Genomic DNA, 23,382 nt, shown 5'->3' on the forward strand with positions numbered 1-23,382 from the left:
AACATCTTCAATGAAACATTCATTTGCTAGAAGATAAATGTTTAGCAATAGACAACCAGACTTTAATGCAACTTGGGATGCAAGCACCACGAAAAGATTGTATCAGTGTGCTACACTTCAAAATTACAACAGAAAAAATGCTATAACATCAATGAACTACTTCAATACATTGCTCACAACAAACCACACTCTACAATGACAACCAAACAGAAATTTACAATGTTATCATGAATTGGACTGTCAACAACACTGTCAGAATTATTTACTTGGATGCACCAGGCAGCACTCGGAAAAATTTTCTAATAAATCTATTGGTGGTGGAAATACATGCTAAACAACACATCACACTTGCTCTACCATCATCCAGCATTGCTGCTAACTTATGAAAGGAAGACAAACTGCCCATTCCACCCTACAACTTCAATTGAATATAGCCAAAGAAAAATTCCTGGTATGTAAAATTTCAAGAGAATCTGGAAGGGCTTAACTTCTCAAGCAAGGTAAAATTACCTTCTGGAATGAATGCAAATGGAACATAAAAAATCACTCATGAACAGAACATTAAAAGACTTGCATGGAAAATCTGAAGTACTAAGAGGAAATCTACTCATAACCTCAGGAGATCTTGAACAAACACTTCCAGTTAACCTCATGTCAACACCAGCAGACGAGATCAATGCGCGCTTAAAAAAAATCATATCTCCAGCTACACATACAAATGCTGCGACCGGCAAGAAATATGAGAGTTCAACTATCAAAAGGCAAAACAACAGCACATTTTCCTCAACAACTTTTACAAACAGACGAAAGCACATATCCTACTGACCATACAACAGGCCTCATTAAACTCAACAGTGACTTTTGCAACATAGTCACAGCTGGAAATGAACTCAATGACCAAATTTATCCAAACATTGTTCACCACTATACCAATCTGTATTGGCCAATTGAAATGGGAATTTTGGCAACTAAAAATAATATTGTTGACAATATCAACTTCAATATTCAAAAGAACATTTCTGGTGAAGAGAGAACATACAAAATGATTGACCCAATGGTAAACATTGAAGAAAGTGTGGACTCCTTTACAGAATATCTAAACTCTTTGCAAGAACCAGGAATATCATTACACTGCCTTCGACTTAAAATAAGATTTCCAATCATACTACTCAGAAATCTCAAATCACCAAAACTATGTAATGGAACAAGGATGATCAACAAACAGCTATCGAATAACACCATCAAAGCCAAACTTGTGACTGGAAAGTACTAAGGACACATGCTATTTATCCCTAGAATACCACTGACCTCTATTGAACTGCCATTCCAATTTAAAAGACTGCAATTTCCAACCAAATTAGCCTACAGTTTTACAATTAAAAAAGCACAAGGAGAAACTTAAAATGTTGTGGCATCCACTTCAAAGACTCCTGCTTCTCTCACGATCAACTATAAGTAGTTTGCTCTCAAGTAGGAAATTCAAAAAATTTGTATATACAGGGTGTTACAAAAAGATACGACCAAACTTTCAGGAAACATTTCTCACACACAAAGAAAGAAAATATGTTATGTGGACATGTGTCCGGAAATGCTTACTTTCCATGTTACAGCTCATTTTATTATTTCTCTTCAAATCACATTAATCATGGAATGGAAACACACAGCAACAGAACGTACCAGCGTGACTTCAAACACTTTGTTACAGGAAATGTTAAAAATGTCCTCCGTTACTGAGGTTACATGCATCCATCCTCCGTCGCATGGAATCCCTGATGAGCTGATGCAGCCCTGGAGAATGGTGTATTGTATCACAGCCGTCCACAATACGAGCACAAAGAGTCTCTACATTTGGTACCGGGGTAGCGTAGACAAGAACTTTCAAATGCCCCCATAAATGAAAGTCAAGAGGGTTGAGGTCAGGAGAGTGTGGAGGCCATGGAATTGGTCCGCCTCTACCAATCCATCGGTCACCGAATCTGTTGTTGAGAAGCGTACCAACACTTCGACTGAAATGTGCATGAGCTCCATCGTGCATGAACCACATGTTGTGTCGTACTTGTAAAGGCATATGTTTTAGCAGCACAGGTAGAGTATCCCGTATGAAATCATGATAACATGCTCCATTGAGCGTAGGTGGAAGAACGTGGGGCCCAATCAAGACATCATCAACAATGCCTGCACAAATGTTCACAGAAAATCTGTGTTTATGACGTGATTGCACAATTGCGTGCAGATTTTCGTCAGCCCACACATGTTGATTGTGAAAATTTACAATTTGATCACGTTGGAATGAAGCCTCATCCGTAAAGAGAACATTTGCACTGAAATGAGGATTGACACATTGTTGGATGAACCATTCGCAGAAGTGTACCCGTGGAGGCCAATCAGCTGCTGATAGTGCCTGCACACGCTGTACATGGTACGGAAACAACTGGTTCTCCCGTAGCACTCTCCATACAGTGACGTGGTCAACGTTACCTTGTACAGCAACAACTTCTCTAACACTGACATTATCATCAACTGCACGAAGAATTGCCTCGTCGATTGCAGGTGTCCTCATCGTTCTAGGTCTTCCCCAGTCGTGAGTTATAGGCTGGAATGTTCCATGCTCCCTAAGACGCAGATCAATTGCTTCGAACGTGTTCCTGTTGGGACACCTTCGTTCTGGAAATCTGTCTCGATACAAACGTACCGCGCCACGGCTATTGCCCCATGTTAATCCATACATCAAATGGGCATCTGCCAACTCTGCATTTGTAAACATTGCAATGATTGCAAAACCACGTTCGTGATGAACACTAACCTGTTGATGCTATGTACTGATGTGCTTGATGCTCGTACTGTAGAGCAATGAGTCGCATGTCAACACAAGCACCGAAGTCAACATTACCTTCCTTCAATTGGGCCAACTGGCGGTGTGTCAAAGTAGTACAGTACATACTGACGAAACTAAAATGAGCTCTAACACGGAAATTAAGCGTTTCAGGACACATGTCTACATAACATCTTTTCTTTATTTGTGTGTGAGGAATGTTTCCTGAAAGTTTGGCCTTACGTTTTTGTAACACCCTGTATATACCCTGGATAACAAAGAGAAAAATGTTGTTTATAAACAAGTATTGTAAATAGTTAGGATATGCCGTCAATAATTTTTTTTTACTTCTGATATGTTAAAGTTTATTCTTTTATTCCAACTACCACACAATCTCACATAACTCCCCAAGTGAAGCTGGGTACCGCATCTAGTTCCTACACAATCACTTCCTTATTATTTGTGCCACTGAAGATTAATTTGCAATCTCCTCCCAGTTACCTGGCCCCTTCCATCACATCTCCCATATGCTTGGTATGTTGGTCGTCTTCACCCCCCCCCCTCCCACACACACACACACACACACACACACACACACACACACATTCACACATCCAATCACCTCACTCACCTCTCTCTTCCTCTTCCTGTTATTGATTTGATCTTAAGCTTCCCCATTTTAATGAAACAATCCCATCAGCATATCTGTTTCATATACTGTTTCAGCTCTTAGCTCACTAGGTATTAAATGACAGATTTTGGGATGGCACAAGTTGGCGGTTTCCAAACACAACCATATAATTCCAGATTATCAGAAAGGGACAGATGAACAAAAAATTAGCTGAAAAGTGTGATACTGTGTGAAAGATGTAAGTAAAAGCTGCTTACTTTTTCTTTATGCATTCAAATGCAAACAAAATGCAGTAGAGTTTGCTATGAACAACAATGGAGCACTTAAATCCAGCACAATAACAGAACATCAGACTAGGTCAAAATATAGTTTTAACAAAACCACATTTGAAAGTGTATTTTGAGCAGTTGCCTCAGAAGTCAGGGGTTCAAAGAAACTTTTTAGAACATTTCAAACTGTGAATCAGTAGAGAAAACAGCCTAATAAAAAGTAACAAGACAAGAGGCAACACATGATATAAAGTGCTCTACTGCCCCACAATCTCAACATCCTTTTTTAGATAACATATGACATTTCACGTAAAATATATATTAACAATGCTGCCACTAGTCTGGTACTGATTAGTTATTACATTAAATGCTGAAACTGGAAGGTGGGCATATTAATGTTGAAAACAATTGTTTATTAAAAGAATTCCATTGAATGAAATGCACAGGAAAAAAAACTGATTAATTTGTTGGATGGGCAAACAATTAAAAAAAGCTTTGGCATGTCATAATTACACAAATCTCCATGTGATGGTGAAAAAGTATACACTATGGGGCTTTTCTCACACACCACATTTTTCAAGTACTAATGTCAAGTGGACATATTTTTGAAATATTTGCACCATTTCTGGTGAGCAAATAATACTTTAATTTTTTAAAGGGAAAAAAGTAAAAAATGTTTCAAAGAAAATTCTCCAACCCAGAAAATAGAAATTACAACAAATTAATGGGCCACTTCTCTGAAAAACACAATTTAGTACCAGCTCCTTTATTGAAAAAGCAATATATTATCACGTTAAAACCACAATTAAATACAAATCTGATGGCACGGTCACCAGTAAAGTGTAGTACTTCACAATGAAAGCACATTTATTACCAGTGTACAGCCAGAAAAGGACTGAATTCCTTTATGGAGAGTGCTGCTATTTATATAAACAACAAATATTCATAAATTACAAACATGAGGGATTTTGAGAACCCTCTAGAAACCACAGCCAGCAATGCAGACTGCTGCACCACATTGCATGCAGCACAGCTCGTGGTATTTCTCCATCTCCTGAAGACACAGTGACCTGCTGTTTTAGAAGTTCTCATAGGAGGCAAATACAACACTCGGAATCTAGATTTTGTCTTTGATCCTCTGTATGGCAGCACTAGTGGATCCTCGAATTCTGGTCACGTTATCACATCCTCTTCACTATGATGAGTGCTGAAGGTGCCTATTTCCTCTGAAGCTTTGCAGTCACTTAGGTCTTCAGTTTCCTTGAACAAGAAGTCCCCATCATCAATCTATGCTTCAGGATTGCAGCAGAATATTGTGCACATGATATGGATGATGTATCTGTGCTTTTGTCTTCTTGATGAAGGGTCATAATCTTCAACTTTGTATGTGACATCCAAAAAAATAACAAAAGATACAAAATGACCCAAAGTAACACTTTTCTGATACTCCCTCTTTCTGCATAGGTGGAATAATCCATACCAAGTCTCCCAGGACATATCTCAGTGACCTGTGCTTTGTGTTATAGTGCTCTCTGTCAATGTCCTGGGTGTTCTGGGTCCATAAGGAAGCCAACTGTCTTACTTTTCTGGTCCTGCTGATGAGATGTTTCATGCAGTCACCCTGAGTATCACCTGGTTGAAATGGGAACAGTGTATCATTTGTCATTACAGCCCCACAATCACTGAGCAGAAAGCTGTAGAGTCTTGCTTCACTGTATTATATTTAAATGTCACAGTGGGCACCATTTTACCCCAATCTCTCTACTCAGGATGAACGTATATCAAGAGCATATTTGCCAAAGTCTTATCAAAACGTTTTGTGTGGCTATTCGCCTGTGGGTGGTGGCCAGTTCTCATCCTGTGGGTGATGTTGCAACATGAAATTACCTTATATACTAGTCTTGACAGAAATACTTTTTCATTATCGGAGGTGACCACATGGAGTGCACCATTCTTTAGAATGAAACACTTTATGAAAAGGATAGTTGCTACTCACCATATAGAGGAGATGCTTCTGTAAAGTTTGGAAGATAGGAGACGAGATACTGGCAGAAGTAAAGCTGTGAGGGCCGGGTGTGAGTCGTGCTTCGGTAGCTCAGATGGTAGAGCACTTGCCCACGAAAGGCAAAGTTCCCGAGTTCGAGTCTCGGTCGGCGCACACAGTTTTAATCTGCCAGGAAGTTTCAGTATGGCTTTAGGTTTCCCTATGCTCTTGAAGTAATCTCTCTCAATCTTTGTAATGATCTCTTTACTTGTAGCTTTTCGAACAGGATAAAGTTTAATTAGTTTGGAAAATACATCAGCCATGACGAATATAAAACAATGGCGACCTTTGCTCTTAGGTAAAGGACCATGAAAGTCTACAGGTACTAAATCTAATGGCTTATCTGCATTTCTCCCTGACATGTTCTGTTGCTTACTTTTACTCTTTGACATTTGTCGCATGTTGATATTTTGTTCCTCACCTTCTTTACCATGTTATAAAAGTATATATTTTCTTGTAACTTCTTTACACATTTCTGTATTCCACAGTGACCGTAACTCTCATGGGTGTACTTTATTAACTTGTCTGAATCACACTCTGGCGAACATAGCTTCCAACTGTCAGAGTCCACATCTGTTCTTCTAAAGAGTGTTCCCTAAAAGACCTTATAGTATTTGTCAAGTTTATCATACCCTCTTTTGCCTAAACAGTCCTTAACCAATTTCCAATTCGGATCGTTATTTTGTCCCCTCCTGATGTTATTGCAAAGTGTCCTTATGAGCTTTTCATCTTGGATTCCCTTCATGTATTTTATTTAAATTCCTTTTCTTCCTCTTGATCAAACATTTCCTGATCCCCTCCTACTGGTAACCTGGATAAAGCATCAGCATCACCATTTTCTGACCCCTTAATATACACAATTTCGTAGTCAAACTGTTGCATGAACATTGCCCACTTAGTTAATCTACTGTGATATACTCTACACTCCTGCAAGTAACTTAAAGCTTTGTGGTCTGAATACACTTTTATCTTGTGTCCTAACAGGTATGTTTTAAATTTTGTAAACGCCCAGTGTACTGCGAGTAATTCTTTTTCTGTGACTGTGTAAGTTCTCTCATGTTTAAGTAACATTCTGCTGGCAAATGCAATAGTACAATGAAGTTTTTTTTTCCATTCACAACTTTCTCCTGAAATAGTTCTGCTCCTAGTCCATAATCACTACTGTCAGTGTGAAGACAAAATGGCAAACTAAAATCTGGTCTGTGTAAAAGATTGTTCTTACAAAATTCATTCTTAATTCTATCAAATGCTTTCTGACACTCTTCAGACCAATTCTATGTAGCATTTTTTCTAAGTAAGTTGCTTAAACATGTTACATTAAGGCATTTATATATTTTCGATAGAATCCACAGAGTCCGTAGAAAGATTTTAATTGTTTTCGGTTTCTAGGAGATGGAAAGCTTACGATAGATTTTATTTTCTCAGGATCTGCACTTATCCCTTCCTTAGTAATGACATGACCTAAGAATTTGAGTTCTGACACACCAAATTTACATTATCCTCCCAACTTTGATTTGACACTAATATATGATTTACATAAATTGTTAATTCTGACACAACTTCTTGGCCAAGTACGTAGTCTAGTGCCCTTATATATTCGGCGACTGATGAGTTTAATCCGAAAGGCACTACACAATACTGGTAACATCTCCCATTGTATAAGAAAGCAGTGTACTTTCTAGAACTAATTGCAAGAGGTATTTGATGAAAACCTGAAGTTAGGTCAAGGCTTGACATAATTTGGATATTTTAAAATTTGTATAACAACTCATCGATGTTCTCTGGGTGGTCAGTTTCTCTGTATAAACATTTGTTTAACTGTCTGGAATCTAGTACTAATCTGACTTGCCCATTAGGTTTATTTACAATGACTAAGGGATTATTATAAAGGCTTATACTCCTCTCAATGATTTCACACACTTCCATCTTTTGTAATTCTTTCTTGACTGCTACCCTTTTCGAGACTGGAATACTGTACAGTTTTGTAAAGAAAGGTTCATGTGGCTTCAACTGTAAAGTACATTGGTATCCAATTACTTTACCTGGTATATTGCTAAATACATCACTATATTCCCACAAAAATAATTTCAAATCTTGTTTTTGGTTTTCTGTTAGTTCTCTAGCTTCGGCTACTATTTCATTTACCAACTTTTCAAACTCTATCTCATCTGTATCAAAATCTGTGACATGGCTTTCAATGTACTTACCTTCTTTTGTAAATTCAATACTGTTCACAGTCTTATTCATACACAACACATTTGATGTAAGAAGTTTCGTAACGATGACTTCACCACTTGGTAGAGTCATCATTAATTTCTGTCCTGCCCAAGATTCTGCCATAACGAAAATCACCTTTGTTTTAATGATGTCCATCCCAAATACTGTATCATTTCAGTGACACTCTCCTCCTATTTCTCGTTAATACAAAATCTGCTGCCCTTCTTTGAACTTTCTCAATGTAATCCATCAATCCTATCCGGTAAGGATCCCACACCGTGCAACAGTTTTCTAAAAGAGGATGGAGAAGCATAGAGTAGGCAGTCTGTTTAGTAGATGACTTACATTCTCTAAGTGTCCAACCAATAAAATGCAGTCTTTAGTTATCCTTTTCCACAACATTATCTGTGTGTTCCTTCCAATTTAAGTTGCTCGTAATTGTAATTCCTAGGTATTAAGTTGAATTTACGTCCTTTAGAGATGACTCATTTATCATGTAACCTAAGTTTAACGGATTCCTTTTAGCACTCATGTGGATGGCATCACATTTTTTGTTATTTACGGTCAATTGCCAATTTTTGCACCATACACACATCGTTTCTAAATAATTTTGCAATTTGTTTTGATCTTCTGATGACTTTACTAGATGATAAACAAAAGCATCATCTGCAAACAACTGAAGATGGCTGCTCCGTTTCTCTCTTAAATCATTTATACATATAGTGAACTGCAGAGGGCAATGTCAGAAATCACTTCTGTTTTACCCAATGACTTGCCATCAGTTACTACGACTGTGACCTCTCTGACAGAAAATCATGTGGATTATAAGCCACTTGTGAGATACAGCACCAAAAGCCTTCTGGAAATCTAGAAATATGGAATCAGTTTGAAATCCCTTGTTGATAGCACTCAACAGCTCATGATAGTAAAGGGCTACTTGTTTCAAAAGAACCATGTTTTCTAAATCCTTGTTGACTATGTGTCACTAGTCCACTCTCTTCAAGGTAATTCATAATGTTTGAACACAATATATGTTCCAAAATCCTGCTGCATATCGACGTTAATGATATGGGCCTGTAATTTAGAGGATTACTCCTACTATCTTCCTTGAATATTGGTGTGACCTGTGTAACTTTCCAGTCTTCGAGTATGGATCTTTCATCGATCGAACGGTTGTATATGATTGATAAGTATGCAGCTATTGTATCAGCATACTCTGAAAGGAACCTAAATGGTATACCGTCTAGAATGGGAGACTGGCATTTGTTAAGTGATTTAAGTTGCTTCACTACTCCGAGGATATATACTTTTAAGCTACTCACGTTGGTAGCTGTTTTTGATTTGAATTCTAGAATATTTACTTCACCTTCTTCAGTGAAGGAATTTCAGAAGGTTGTGTTTAGTAACTCTGCTTTGGCAGCACAGTCATCAATAGTATTTCAATTGGTATTGCGCAGAGAAGGCATTGATTGTGCCTTGCCACTAGCATACTTCACATACAACCAGAATCTCTTTGGATTTTCGGCTAGGTTTCAAGACAAAGTTTCGTTGTGGAAACTGTTATAAGCATCTCACATTGAAGTCCGCACTAAATTTTGAACTTCTGTAAAAGATTGCCAATCTTGGAGAGTTTGCATCTGTTTAAATTCGGCATGTTTTTTTTTTTTTTTTTTTTCATTGTTTCTGCAACAGTGTTCTGACCCATTTTGTGTAACAAAGAGGATCAGCTCTGTCATTTGTTAACTTATTTGGTATAAATCTCTCAATTGGTGCTGATGTATTATTTCTTTGAATTCAAGGCACATTTGGGCTACACAGACATTGTTAATTTGGAAGGAGTGGAGATTGTCTCTCAGGAAGACGTTAAGTAATTTTTTTCTACTTTCTTGAATAGGTATATTTTTCATTTATGTGTGGAGGATTTGGGGGTTACAATATTCAGTTTCATGGCAACAACCCTGTGTTCACTTATCCTGTATCTGTTTTGATGCTCGTTATTAGCTCAGGATTATTTGTTGCTAAGAGGTAAAGTGTGTTTTCACAACCATTTACCATTCGCGTGGACTCAAGAACCAAATGCTCAAAATAATTTTCAGATAATGCATTTAGCACAATTTTGAATGATGTTTTATGCATACCTCCAGAATTAAACATGTATTTATGCCAACAAACCGAGAACAAATTAAAGTCTCTACCAACTGTAACTGCATGAGTCAAACTCAAGTTTTCTTTGAACCTATCAGCAATTGTATCGTCTGAATTGGGAGGTTGTTAAAAGGATCCAGTTATTATTTTATCCCAGTTGCCAAGAATGACCTCTGCCCATACTAACTCACAGACACTATCTACTTCAATTTTGCGACACGCTAAACTACCCCTAACAGCAACAAACACGCCACCACCAACTCGGTTTACTCTATTCGTTCGGAACACCATTAGGTCCTTGCAAAAATTTCGGCTGGACTTATCTCCAGCTTTAGCCATCTTTCAGTGCCTATAACAATTTGAGCATCAGGGCTTTCTATCAGTGCTTGGAGTTCTGGTACTTTCCCAACACAGTTAAGACAATTTACAACTGTTATATCAATGGTTCCTGTATCTATGTTCTTCCTGTATTTGGTGCTCACCCTTTGTGACTGGAGCCCTTTTTGTGTTTTCCCGAGGCCCTCTAAGCTAAAAAATTGCCCACTCCACACCACACAGCCCCTGCTACCTGTGTAGCCACCTCCTGCGTATAGTGGTCTCCTGACCTATTCAGTGGAACTCACAATCCAACCACCCCATTGTGAGTGTCAAGGAATCTGCAGCATACACAGTCACAGAACCATCTGAGCCTCTGATTCAGACCCTCCGCTTGACTCTGTACCAGAGGTCCACAATCGGTCCTGTCAACTATGCTGCAAATGGTGAGCTGTGCTTTCATCTCACAAGCAAGACTGGCAGCCTATACCACTTCTGTTAGCCACTCAAAACCAGAGAGAATCTCTTCCAATCCAAAGTGACACACACCATTGGTACCGACATGAGCCACCACCTACAGTTGGCTGCAACCTGTGCTCAGAGGACCCTGACGTGCTGGACGTCCATTGGATCCTCATGGCTGGCCCACAATAGTGGTGCCCACCCACTGCAGCTTCAAGCTGTGTAACCAAAGCCATCAGAGCCTGGAGCTGAGAGTGAAGTGGCACTAACTTGGCTCACATCCACACACAACAATCACAGTCCATATCCATGCTAAGGACTGTGGAAAACTACACTACCCAGGCAAACGGACTATCGACACATGCTGTGGAACTCTACTATAGACCCTGATGAAAATGCAAGAACTGCATCTACTAAATGAGATTAATATGCAGAGATTCAAAAACTGAACTACTGAAGCACTCAGGTGAGACTACATAATCCACCCTTTATTAAGAACTTGGAATATGTCACAAAATCAGTTTACTTTCTGACACAAACAAAAATGTGAGAACTGTGTCTATTGGGTATTAAATTAACACACAGAAGCTCAAGGAACTAAACTATCAAAGAACATGGATGAAATTATACAATTCACTCCTGGTTAGGAACTCGTAAAAGTCACAAAATTGGTTACTTACCTGTTGCTGCTTCTGTCTTGGCCAGTTGCAGCTATCTGACTGGCTGACTACCACCAACCATTGGTCACTAGCTTTCAAAACAAATGAATAAATGACTATCGATTCATACTATGGAACTCTACTGTAGACTATGACCAAAATGCAAGAACGGTGTCTAATAAATTAGACTAATACACAGAGATTCAAAGACTAAACAATCGAAGCACTCAGGTGACACTAAATGATTCTCCCCTGATTAGGAACTTGTAATATGTCACAAAATTACTTTACTTTCTGATGCAAATGAAAACATAAGAACTGTGTCTATTAGGCATTAAATTAACACACAGAAACTCAAAAAACTAAACTATCAAAGCCTGCAGATGAAATTATACAATTTGCTCCTGGTTAGAAATTCAGTCACAAAATCAGTTACTTCCTTGTTGCTGCTTCTGTTCACTGTTGGCTTAGAAACTTATAAAAGTCACAAAATCTGTTACTTCCCTGTATCTGCTTCTGTTTGCTATTGGCTGTTCGATAACAGTTTCCACCCTGCGTTGCCTGTAATGACAGCAGAGCACAATTCTTGATGGTAGTAAGCTGCTCATCGTGGACTAGTTTAGCTGACGCTCTGTGCATACCTTTAGAGATGAGTTGAGGCTGCTCATTATATTTAGTGATCCAAAATTCTCCTTGAGCACCTACAATGCTTATGATAATCACTGGCATACAGATTTCTTTTGTGACTGTGAGTGGGTTTTTGAAACTGGCAAGAGCTCCTCAGTTTAACTGTGCACCTTTGGACCTCATCTCACTGATGATGGAGGTATAAAATATTCAATGGCACACAACTGCGTGGTGCAATCTTTGTTCCGTATGCTTGTTGTAATAGGTTCGTCAATTTAGAGTTCTGATCTTCCACAATCTATGACTGCTTCTGATGTCTGCAAGAAGTCCCATCTGAGAAGAACCTTATGACTACAGTCTGCTAAAACGACAAATTCAAGGGACTGTATTCTCTCATTGATAGTTATTGTTGCAATACATGTTCCTGTCAGCTAGACATGTTTCCCATTGGTACTTTTAGTACCATTGTTTTGTCCGCAGCTCATGGTCAAGTGGCTAGCATTGTTATCTGTGGCTCACGAGGTCCTGGGTTTGATTCCCGGACGCATTAGTTATTTTCTCTGCCTGGGGTCTGGGTGTTTGTGTTTCCTCATCATTTCATCATCATTCAGGACAGTGGATAGATTGGATTGTGTAAAAATTGGACTGTGTACAAATTAGGACTTTGTAGGGCCACTGATTACTGCGCAGCTGAGCACCACACAAACCAAACATCACCACCACCATTGTTTTCATATCACAGAACATAACCTTTTGTAGTTGAAAATGACAGGCATTCAGAATTACAGAAAATAAAGTCCCTGAATTGATTAGCACCCAGACAAATGGGTCATCAATGATGACCTCAATGATACTTCCTGACTTCTTGGTGACTGTTGTGCACAAAAGATTTTCACCTGATGTGGCTTCACCTGTGTAGATGGTTGCCTCACTTAGTTTTCCTGAATTCAGCAGTAGGTGAGTGGGTGGTACCTCTGTACAGTAACGAGGTGTGACTACGGTGTGTCAAAGCATGTCTTCATCCAGAGTATGGCTGTAGGGTTCATCCCACAGGTCAATAAAATTGTCTGCAGTTGACTCACATGAATAGGACTGTTGCGATGGTTTATGTCTTGTGGTGTAACAGTTATTGAACATGTGTCTTCTTTTTTCTGCAGTAGCATACAATGTGTCCAGGGCATCCACAATGAAAACATACTGGCATATTTATATACAGAGGCAGTCTTGATTCCAAAGTTGTTTTTATTACAAATAAGGTGTTTCACCTGGTTCATGTTTCCTCAAATGGCTCTAAAAGAAAAGGAAAAGGAAGGTTGTAATTATATAAAATTAAAAGACAAGGAGCACAGTTCTCAGCTGCATTGAATTTTTAAAAAATATGGAATAAAATGAATTAGCACACATGAAAGGCTATCAAAACAATGCATATCACAGCTGGTAGGGCAGTTAGCAGAGCAACTGTATAAAGGAAGAACTGTCACACAAGATACTCTGGGACAAAACAAAGTGTATGAACATGCTTGGTACATGTCCTGTGAAGTGTGAAGTACTGTGAGCTTCTTTCATATTTTAGTTCACAATATGGCCTATGGCCAAACCAATCTGTATATACGATTGTGTCATTTTCCCCTCATGTTGGACACTGTTCTTCAATTATTTTTCTGTAAAGTGGACTTGCAGCTGATCGTAACTAAATGTTTTCATCTGTTTGGCCTGGAATTGCTACCAGCTATTGAAGTTCTTTTCATTGCTCTCAAACCACTGTTGGTCTTTGCTATCCAAGTAAAATTACACATTTGCCAAAAACATCATGACATCCATCCCACCTATTCTATTAGCCAACCAATACCCTTTCAGTCAGTTCTTTGGGTCTTGACCAGTGTTTCTGGAGAACACTGATGAATGCCTGATGTGCAGCTGACCTACTGCTGTTTCTGAATCCATTGGTCTCCTGAATAAACAAAACTTGAGAACAATCTATTGCTTGTCCTGTCCATAAAGGCAATGGCTTTCACATTGCCTAATTGGTGCCAATGTGATGCAGATATTTTGAAGTACTTTGCCCTCCCCAGCAGCAATGTTGCATCAAAACCACAATCAAATCCAAATCATAAGGCACATTTATAACTGATACCAACATACAGCCAAAACAGAACTAACTACAGTACAGAGAGTGCTGGCATTTATAAAACAATGAAAATTCCAGAATAGATAAACATTACAAACAAGAGATTTCAAGAATCCTCTACAAATGACAAATACTAAAGAACAAATAATTCCTGGTGGTTGGCTTTGAACTAGCAGCCCACAGCATGTCAGCCAGTGACACAAAGTAGTACACCAAACTGCAAGCAGCACAGCTCATGACATAATTATCTCACAAACAAAATACTAAAAGAATTAAAGCAAACAAAAATTACCCATTAGATATTTCCTCTGATTTTGCCAAAGTCTTTGATTGTACAGATAAAAATATTCTCCTAGGGCAACTAAAATATTGTAGTGTTCAAAGTATTCTCCTTGCATGGATTAACTAACTGCAGTTGGTAACAAGAATAAATTTTGAATGACCTGTGTGATTCACAACCACAATACTGGAAATAAAAATAATTTCCATGTAGACAACACATCCCTGTCTAATGTTCAAAATCGGTGTTTCATATATTGATGCAGTAGTCCATAACAGGTTTCTAGTGGGCACTAGGCAGGAAAGTGAAAATCTGGAGATATTTAGAGCAGCATAAAGCAGTACTTTTTTAGCCACTCCTATGATCTGCTAGAATACTTGAACTCATGGATGTAAATTTCACTTAACTCTTTATAATAATAATAATAATTATTATTATTATTATTATCAAAATACTAAAAGTAAACCTCCAGCTAGGACAAGACGGCACACAAATTACAAATCCAGAAGCTTCTCAAATATTAGTGAACAATTACTGTGTGGTTTTATACCATGGAGTAATTGTTCACTAACATTTGAGAATTCCACTACTTCACCAAATAGAAATCCTGATTCCCTAATTTTTCCTCCATCCAACTCTAAACAAACTGTGCTCCCAACCAGTAAATTAAAAATTTTCAACAATTCCAAATCATGTCTTTAAAAATGTAGGTGACCTCATCACAGTACTATTAACACACTTTTTCAACAGTTCAGTCAGAGCTGTAATCTTTCATCCTTGTTTAAAGGTAGTGAAACTCAAGCCACTGTTCAAAAATGGTAAGAAAGAAGAGATAGCCCATTACAGACCTACTGCTTTGCTATCTGTGTTAGAAAAAGTTTCATAAGAGGTTGCTAGATCTTCCAGAAAAGTGCAACATATTATCCACAGCCCAACATGGTTTCCAGAAAGGCCAATCAACAGAAACATCAATATTTGAATTTCTGAGGGAAGTGCTACAAAACCTAGATAGTGGAGAAAAAAATAACTGGCATATGCCTTGATCTGTCTGAGGCCTTAGATATCATAGATCATAACCTACTGCTGCCAAAACTTGATAGTATTGTATCAGAGGTACATCTAACAACTGGCTTAGATCATATCTTACTGGCTAAAGCAAGTAATAAAAATGCAATTTCAAGAAGACGACAAATCAACCAGGCACTATTCTAAATACAAATAAGAACAGTAAGGCATACCACAGTGCTCGATACTGGGTTCCATCCTATTTTTGATATATATAAATGACTTAGTATTAACCAAACAGTGTCATAGCACTATCCAGTTTGCAGATGACACATGCATTTTAGTCAGTCAGAAGACTGCACAAATGTTACAGACAACACTATCTGAGATACTAACTAGGTTGTAAATTGGTTCAGCCAAAACAAACTAATAAAAAAATACAGGTAAAAAGTAGCATTAAATTTTCGTGTCAAGAGGAACAGTGAAGAGGATATAACAATTCAGATATTGGACACATACATTGCAAGTGTAGCTAATACAAAATTTCTGGAGATCTGAATCCAAAATAAACTTAGGCGGGATACTCACATTGATTTCATATTTAAGAGATTAAGTACCATGTGCTATTTAATGGGAGTGATTGAAAACCTTTGTCATAAGGACTGTCTAATGACTGCTTACTATCCCAATACATATTCTGTTCTGAGGTATGGGATCACTTTCTGAGATAGCTCGTTCATGTCTAAAACTCTTCAGGATACAAAGGATAAAGTGAGTCTGATGTCCAGAATATAAAGGAACAAACCCTGCAGACCATTATTGAAAAGGAAGGGGATTCTTCCTCTTCCATGTATTTACCTCTTTGAAAGTGCAATGTTTATTATGACACACGCAATAACAAATTCTACTGCCCTCCTCAAAAATTAAAATCTTCATCACCATAACACAAGACAGAAAATTGACTTTCATACACTCCAAATAAAGACCAGTTGGTACAAAAAGGAACATTACATTGCAGTAAAATATTTATAATTAGTTCCCAAAAGAAATGAAAGTAATAAATGATCAAAAAATGTAAAGCAGTATTAAAAGAATATCTATTAATACATTGCTTCTATAGTCTGGAAGAGTTCCTCCAAAATCTTTGAGAGCCTAAGAAAGTTAATGTTAAGTTTGTAAGCCACATTCTTTATCACTTACAAAAATATTGTGTAAATGTATCTGCTTGCAACATGTAAAGACTTTAACCATTTGCATTAATTTACTCATCTTTTCAGTCATAATTTTCTAGTTAAAGTGGTTTAATTATAAGACAGAGCTAAAAAAAACTGATGTGCTTTTCTGTAGATTGAGATTTACTGAACCAAATAAAAAATACAAATACAAATACAAGTTTTACATTCTTAGTTCTTATTAATTCCACTATAAGCAATAAAAATGTACTGAAGGACATTTTCAGTTGTCTCTCCTTTCTTAGCATCTCAATTTCAGTAAATAAAAACAAGACAGTTTACAGTTTGTTCCAGTTACCTTCAACAAACTACTCAACTCAGCCTTCCTGATGACAATTCCTCTACCCAGTTTCAACTCTATGAATCGTAGATGCATAATTATTTAACTTTCAGTCATTAATGTGATTCATGCCAAATTACTTCATTACAGTGAGGTATTCACCCATTGTTTTCATTAAAAATAGCTTCAGTCTAATGTTTAAAAACTTCTGCTAACTTTGCAATGGATAACTTATAAATTCTGTCGTATATGTTGGGCAATTATATTGTCCAAAAGTAAAAACATACCCTGAAATTACATGTATTAGAGGACTGTCATTCCTTGGTCCTCTTAAGATGAAAATCGTTCTCTCTTAAAGGTAACTAACGATGTTTTGTGACTGTCTCCTCACATTCATTCACACATAAAAATATTGAAAATTTCATTTTGAAACTATTTTATACATGTAAATAACTGCGCAAATGTAAGGCTTTTTCTGGAATCTATAGTTAAAACAGCAGCCACAACTTATGTAAAGATATTATGACAATACCTTATCTACTTAAGTATGGTTTACAATTATATTGTGTAATACAAAATTACAATATTTAGTTTTGATTTTAAAACAATATTATACACAACAATGTACATGACATCAGAAAGTAAAATTACTTTCAGTATTTATTTGCATACAACCTCCATTCAACCCTACATGCTTGCTCACAGGCAAGAATGCACGTGCACATTGTCTCACCCCCCCCCCCCACCCCCCCCCCCCCACCCCCCCGCCAAAACACACACACACACACACACACACACATCGTACGACCACTGGCATCCTACTGTTCACATTAAGTTATAAGATACACATTTACACTTCAAGTCTTACGTACCTATGAAAAACTTGAAAGGCTTTTAAGTTTTTCATTTTTAATTTTAATTTGACATGGAAAAATCCATAGCCTCATTAATTGCATGATCAGAATGATCAGCTTCTGTCTGTTGTGTTATTATCATCTTTTCATTACTTGTTGAAGTTCCACCAGACAAGGTTGAGTGTGTTGATGTTGCTTCCTATATAAGATATGAAAATACACTATGAAAAAACATGTACATCATGACACTGAATTCACCCTATGTACCAGAGAATCACAAAGTAGCTGTATTTGAAATGACTATTACTGATTCATTTCCAAAAAGTTGACAAGTGAGAAACTTCAGTGTAGAATCAAATAAACATACTTTTAATTTACTAACATCCATAGAGGATTTTAGGTTAAGCCAGCAAATGGTAAAAATTAAATGAGAAATACACTAGTTGCCAAAGTTATTTATTTTTATTCTATAGCCTACTTGAGATTTTTACAATCTTGTTTTCAGGTAGATGTCATGGATCAAATAAAAACTAATGGTGACTGTATGCAGTGCATTTTGTGATTTAATGAACATGTTTTTCAATCAATTTTTAATCAGTTAAATAGGCATAGCCATTTACACGTATTCATTTCTTTGTGTATTGTTAAGCTGAAGTTTCATTTTTATAAATTATTAGGCAAGAGGCAGATAAGCTTGTGTAACTCACAACTTTACTTTTCAAGCCTTTTTTGAACATTATTCAAATGATGCTTCTCTTTTTTTCCTCATCTCTTTGATTGAGTGAAATGAGCACCAAGCCACTGTTAGATCTCACAAGGGGTCTTGACAGACTAGCCTCCCTTCAATTTTCTTCACTGATATAGGATTTTAAGACCAGTGTCCAGACATTAATTTCCTAATGCAAGTAGTCATACAATGAAGCTTTCTGAGCACTGTTAATTACAAAACATTTAGAATATCTTACAATAGCCACCTGTAGCTCAGTGCATAGCTTCTGGTTATTTTAAACATGAAGTCACTCATTCAGTTCTTGAAAGCAGTAAATTAAAAAAAAAAATTATTTACATTGTATGTCCATTATCAGACTGAAATGTTAATTAACACATATTGAATCATGTTTTTTTTTTAAAAAATGTCTAAATGTCTTACTGTTAAGTGAAAAGAATTGTATTTATATCAATAAAATTGTTCAATCTCTAGAAATTAAAGAATTATATTTTTTATTTGATGTTGATTTTTAGGTATCAAATTTAAATTTATGAATACTCACATTTTCATGTGTTTAGTAGTATTCAAAAGTGTTGTTTTATTAAGAAATTATAATTCAGTATTTTCTCATTAAAATTTCCATTTGATAATAGTTACAGAATTCAAATAAAAGCAAAAAAAAGTTGTTACTGGCAAGAATTGAACCAGCAATTTTGAAATCACAAGAGTTACATGCTACACATTCATCTACAGGCAACAGTGTTGAAATATTTTACACCTTGGAGCACTTGAAACTCTTCAGCTCTTTGTAGGTGATTTTTTGTAAAGCCGTCCTGGCACAGTCCTTCATATTCTACAAGTATGAAGAAAATTAGAGGGCCAATCCATAAGCTCCCCTTTTTAGATCAAGTAGTGCATGTTTACAAAGAAGAGGGTAGATGAGAAGGCTTCCAGAGGAAACAAGGATAAATGTGGAAGTTTATAGTATTAAATGTAATTAATAAAACAGACGATAGAGCTATACTATAATTTTTGCTTTGACATTTCTTATTCCACTAGAGTAATCCTCTAGTATTGCCAAAGCACACCAATTGCAGAAATTGTACTAGAAAATTATGTGACAGAATTCCGGGCTAGTAATTACCCTCCAAAGGCAATTCTTATCTGCCAACACACACACACACACACACACACACACACACACACACACACACACACAAAAGTACAAGAAAACTACCATGTGTTTTGGAAATATTAGCTCCTTTCTTGGGGACAAGAGAGGGATAGAATGGTGAAGGTTTAAAAGGGAAAGGTAGGTCACTCAATTTCCATGATGAGAGTGTGTGTATTGTGCTTTCAATTATGGTTTCACTTAGTGTTAATCAAATCCTACTGTTATGCAAGAAATTTATGTAGTCTTGAAAAATAATCCAGTAACTCCAAACAAAATCTGTGCTAATCAAAACCCAAAACTACAGAACGCTAATTTTTAATAATTAAATTAAGTAACATCCCTTTATAGTTTTCATAATTTTCTACTAAAGGCTAAGTATGAAAAAAAAAACGAAAACAATTAGAATCCAGTCACTCAATCTGAAAATGTAGCTATATTCCATTGATTAAGCAAATTTTCTTCGATTCCAATCTACCTGCTGCAAAGACCTTACAGGAAAATCTTCTGTTACAAGTCACGATGAAACCCCATAAAATGTACTTCCCCCTTGTATTCTATTTCAAAATCGAATTTATTAGAAATAAAAACTTGAGGCATAAAAATCACTTTTACACAATTCTTTTTAAAGAAAAAAAGGTAACATGTGGACAATTTAACATAACAGTTTTAGGTGGGGATATTCTGAAGTATGGTTATGTAAGATACCAGAAGATGTTGGGCCTGAACTACCTCCACAACACTGTCAACCCAAGCAAGAAACTGCATGTTAGGTGTTACCAAATGCTTTATATACTCTGCTTTGCTCTGTGTTGTGCATTGTACATTGTTCTGTTTTCTTAATTTTAAATGAGTGATGAGATTAATACTGCTTCATCCTAGAGTTCAGGTATGACTCCTCTCACACCAGAAGGCATTGGCGATCCCTATGACCACGTGTTAGACCTACTCTCACACATGCACTGATTAACGGATGCAGACTGCCAGCCCTGTGATAGAGAGACAGGGCCTCTCCCCAACACCACTCCTCTTTCCTCTAATGTGTAGGCTCTCATTTGTTTATACTTGCAGCAGATTGCTGTCTTAAAGTGGCAAATCTATAGTCTGGTACTTTCTTTCCAAACATACCTGTGAAAGTGATTCTGGCTCTGAAGGCTGCTTCAAATGGTCAAGCTGAAGTGAGGTCATCAATACAGACAATTCTTTGTCATCCTCATCAATAACAGTACCAAACAGTTTCACTTCCGCTTCACTGCAAAAGACATTTTTAAAATCCAGTTGTTATAACAAATATTTTGCTCATGAGTTTGATCAGGCTATACATAAAGGTAAAGCCCCCTCCCACATATGCACGCATGAGTGCGCATGTGCATGTCTGAGCACACACGCACGTGCACGTGCACATGCATACCAGCACCCACTCAGCCACCCAATTACCCAACCAACCAACCAAACACCCAACCACCCCCCCCTTCCCCCCCTCCCCCCACACACACGCAAAATAATGGGGATGGAGAGAGACAAGAGTGTTACATGACTATTAATATACAGGATAACTATCATCCCTTTACCAAGGATGCAAAATGAATTTGTACGGACTTTAAAAGATAATATCTATGTAGATGTACGAACTACTATAAATAAATATGTAGCATGACACTTTTTTAAGGATTTCACTAGTGTTGCTGTTGGAGTTGTAAGGCAATAAATAAAAGTTATGATTATTGCTAGAAAAAAGAAACAAAATTTTAAATTAATGTTACAAAACACAAAATGTTGTCAAATTTTAAATAAAATGGAGATGTAGCTGTGGAGCAGGCTACCAAACTAACTAACAATTTCACGCACTCTTTGTAAGTTCAAAATTCATGGTGCACATGACATAACATCTGGCAGACTTCACAAAGCAACAAACCCAGCTTCCTCAACTAGAATGTTGAAAAACTGTGCATATATAACACCAAATATTACCTAAAAAATCCACTGAGGCAGTTCAGTAGAATCGTCACACACAGCATTCTTAAAACAGCATAATTTTGATATTTTTGCAGGCATTTAATGAGACATCAATAGAACGGTGAACTGTTTCCGAGCATGGTGCAAGAAGATGAGGACTTTACAGAAAAAATATGTGGTTTGATACACTGTATTTTATGCAGATACAAACACATTTGAATGTGTAATGCCAACAATGTATGAAAGGATGGATGCTACTTACCATAAAGATGACATGTCAAGTTGCAGGTAGCCACCTGTTTATGAGCCATCTAGAGGAACCCTCCTAGCCTCGCAAAATGTCAAACCCCTAGTCTAGTTCAGGTTCACTGATGAGATCTTCATGATTTCGACTCAGGGCCAAGACACCCTATCTTCATTCCATCATAATCTCAATATCTTCTTTTCCACTTAATTCATCTGATCCTCCTCAACCCAGCGGGAATCTTCCTAGACATTGACCTCCCCCTCTCTGATGGCTCCATTCACACCTCTGCCCACATTAAACCCAACAGCTACCAACAGTACCTGCATTTCATCAGCTGTCCTTCCTTTCACACCAACAAATCCCTTCCACACAGCCTGGCCACCCAAAGCTGCCATATCTGTAATGACAAGTACTCTCTTGCCCAGTACGCTGAGGGTCTCACCAATACCTTCACAAACAGGCACTATAAGCCAGACCTAGTTCACAAACAGATCTCCTATGCCATTCCCCCTCACATCTCTGATCCTCCTGCCATCCCCAAGAAAAAGCCACAATGGAGTGCCCCCTTCGTCACCCAATACCACCCTGGACTGGAACAACTGAAACACATCCTTCACCAGGGCTTTCATTACCTATCATCATGCCCTAAAACACGTGACATCCTACCAGAGATCCTTTCATTGCCTCCTAAAGTGGTGTTCTGTCATCCATCCAACCTCCACAACATCCTAGTCCATCCCTATGATACTATGCCACTCTCAATCCCATCCCCTCGCCACAAGGATCATATCCCCTGTGGAAGATCCTGGTGCAAGACCACACCCCATCAGAGGCTGGGTCACCTGTGAAAGCAGCCATGTCATATACCAGCTCTGCTGCAATTAAAGCACAGCTTTTTATATTGATACGACTACCAACCAGCTGTCCATCAGGAGGAATGACCACTGCCAAACTGCAAAGAGCTTTGCCAAGAGCAAAGTTGTGGTACAACATGCAGCTGAACAAAGCATGTTTTATTTCAATGGCTGCTTCACTGCCCGAGCCAACTGGATCCTCCCCTCCACCACCAGCTTTTCTGAACTGTGCAGATAGGAGATATCCTTATGACACATTCTCTGCTCCCCTAATTACCCTGGCCCCAACTCACAGTAACATGCTGCCCCACTCCCTCTATGCAACAGTTTCCAACCCCACTGTCCTATCATCTCCTACTCATTCTCTTCTCCTATCCCTCATTGTGTGCCACCCTCTGTCAAAGCACCCCCCCCCCCCCTTCTCATCTTTCTCCATGCCTCTCCTTTCTCACTCCGTTTTCCCTGCTTCCATGCCCCACCGTCTC

The 23,382-nt window shown here is 37.7% G+C and overlaps 1 protein-coding gene across 1 annotated transcript in view; it reads right to left on the reverse strand.

Annotated features, from left to right (window-relative positions):
• Window positions 1-17,884: 17,884 nt before the first annotated feature.
• The window catches only part of LOC126187642 (tyrosine-protein phosphatase non-receptor type 23-like), a 137,305-nt gene continuing 131,807 nt past the window's right edge, over window positions 17,885-23,382 (reverse strand). The window contains exons 8-9 of the mRNA XM_049928843.1: window positions 20,969-21,092; window positions 17,885-18,159 (exon numbers count right to left, since the gene is read on the reverse strand). Of these exons, the coding sequence (XP_049784800.1) occupies window positions 18,022-18,159; window positions 20,969-21,092 (262 nt within the window). The 3' untranslated portion in view covers window positions 17,885-18,021. The remainder of the gene's footprint in view (window positions 18,160-20,968; window positions 21,093-23,382) is intronic.

Source organism: Schistocerca cancellata, chromosome 5 (genome assembly GCF_023864275.1).
Source record: "Schistocerca cancellata isolate TAMUIC-IGC-003103 chromosome 5, iqSchCanc2.1, whole genome shotgun sequence".
NCBI lineage: Eukaryota > Metazoa > Arthropoda > Insecta > Orthoptera > Acrididae > Schistocerca > Schistocerca cancellata.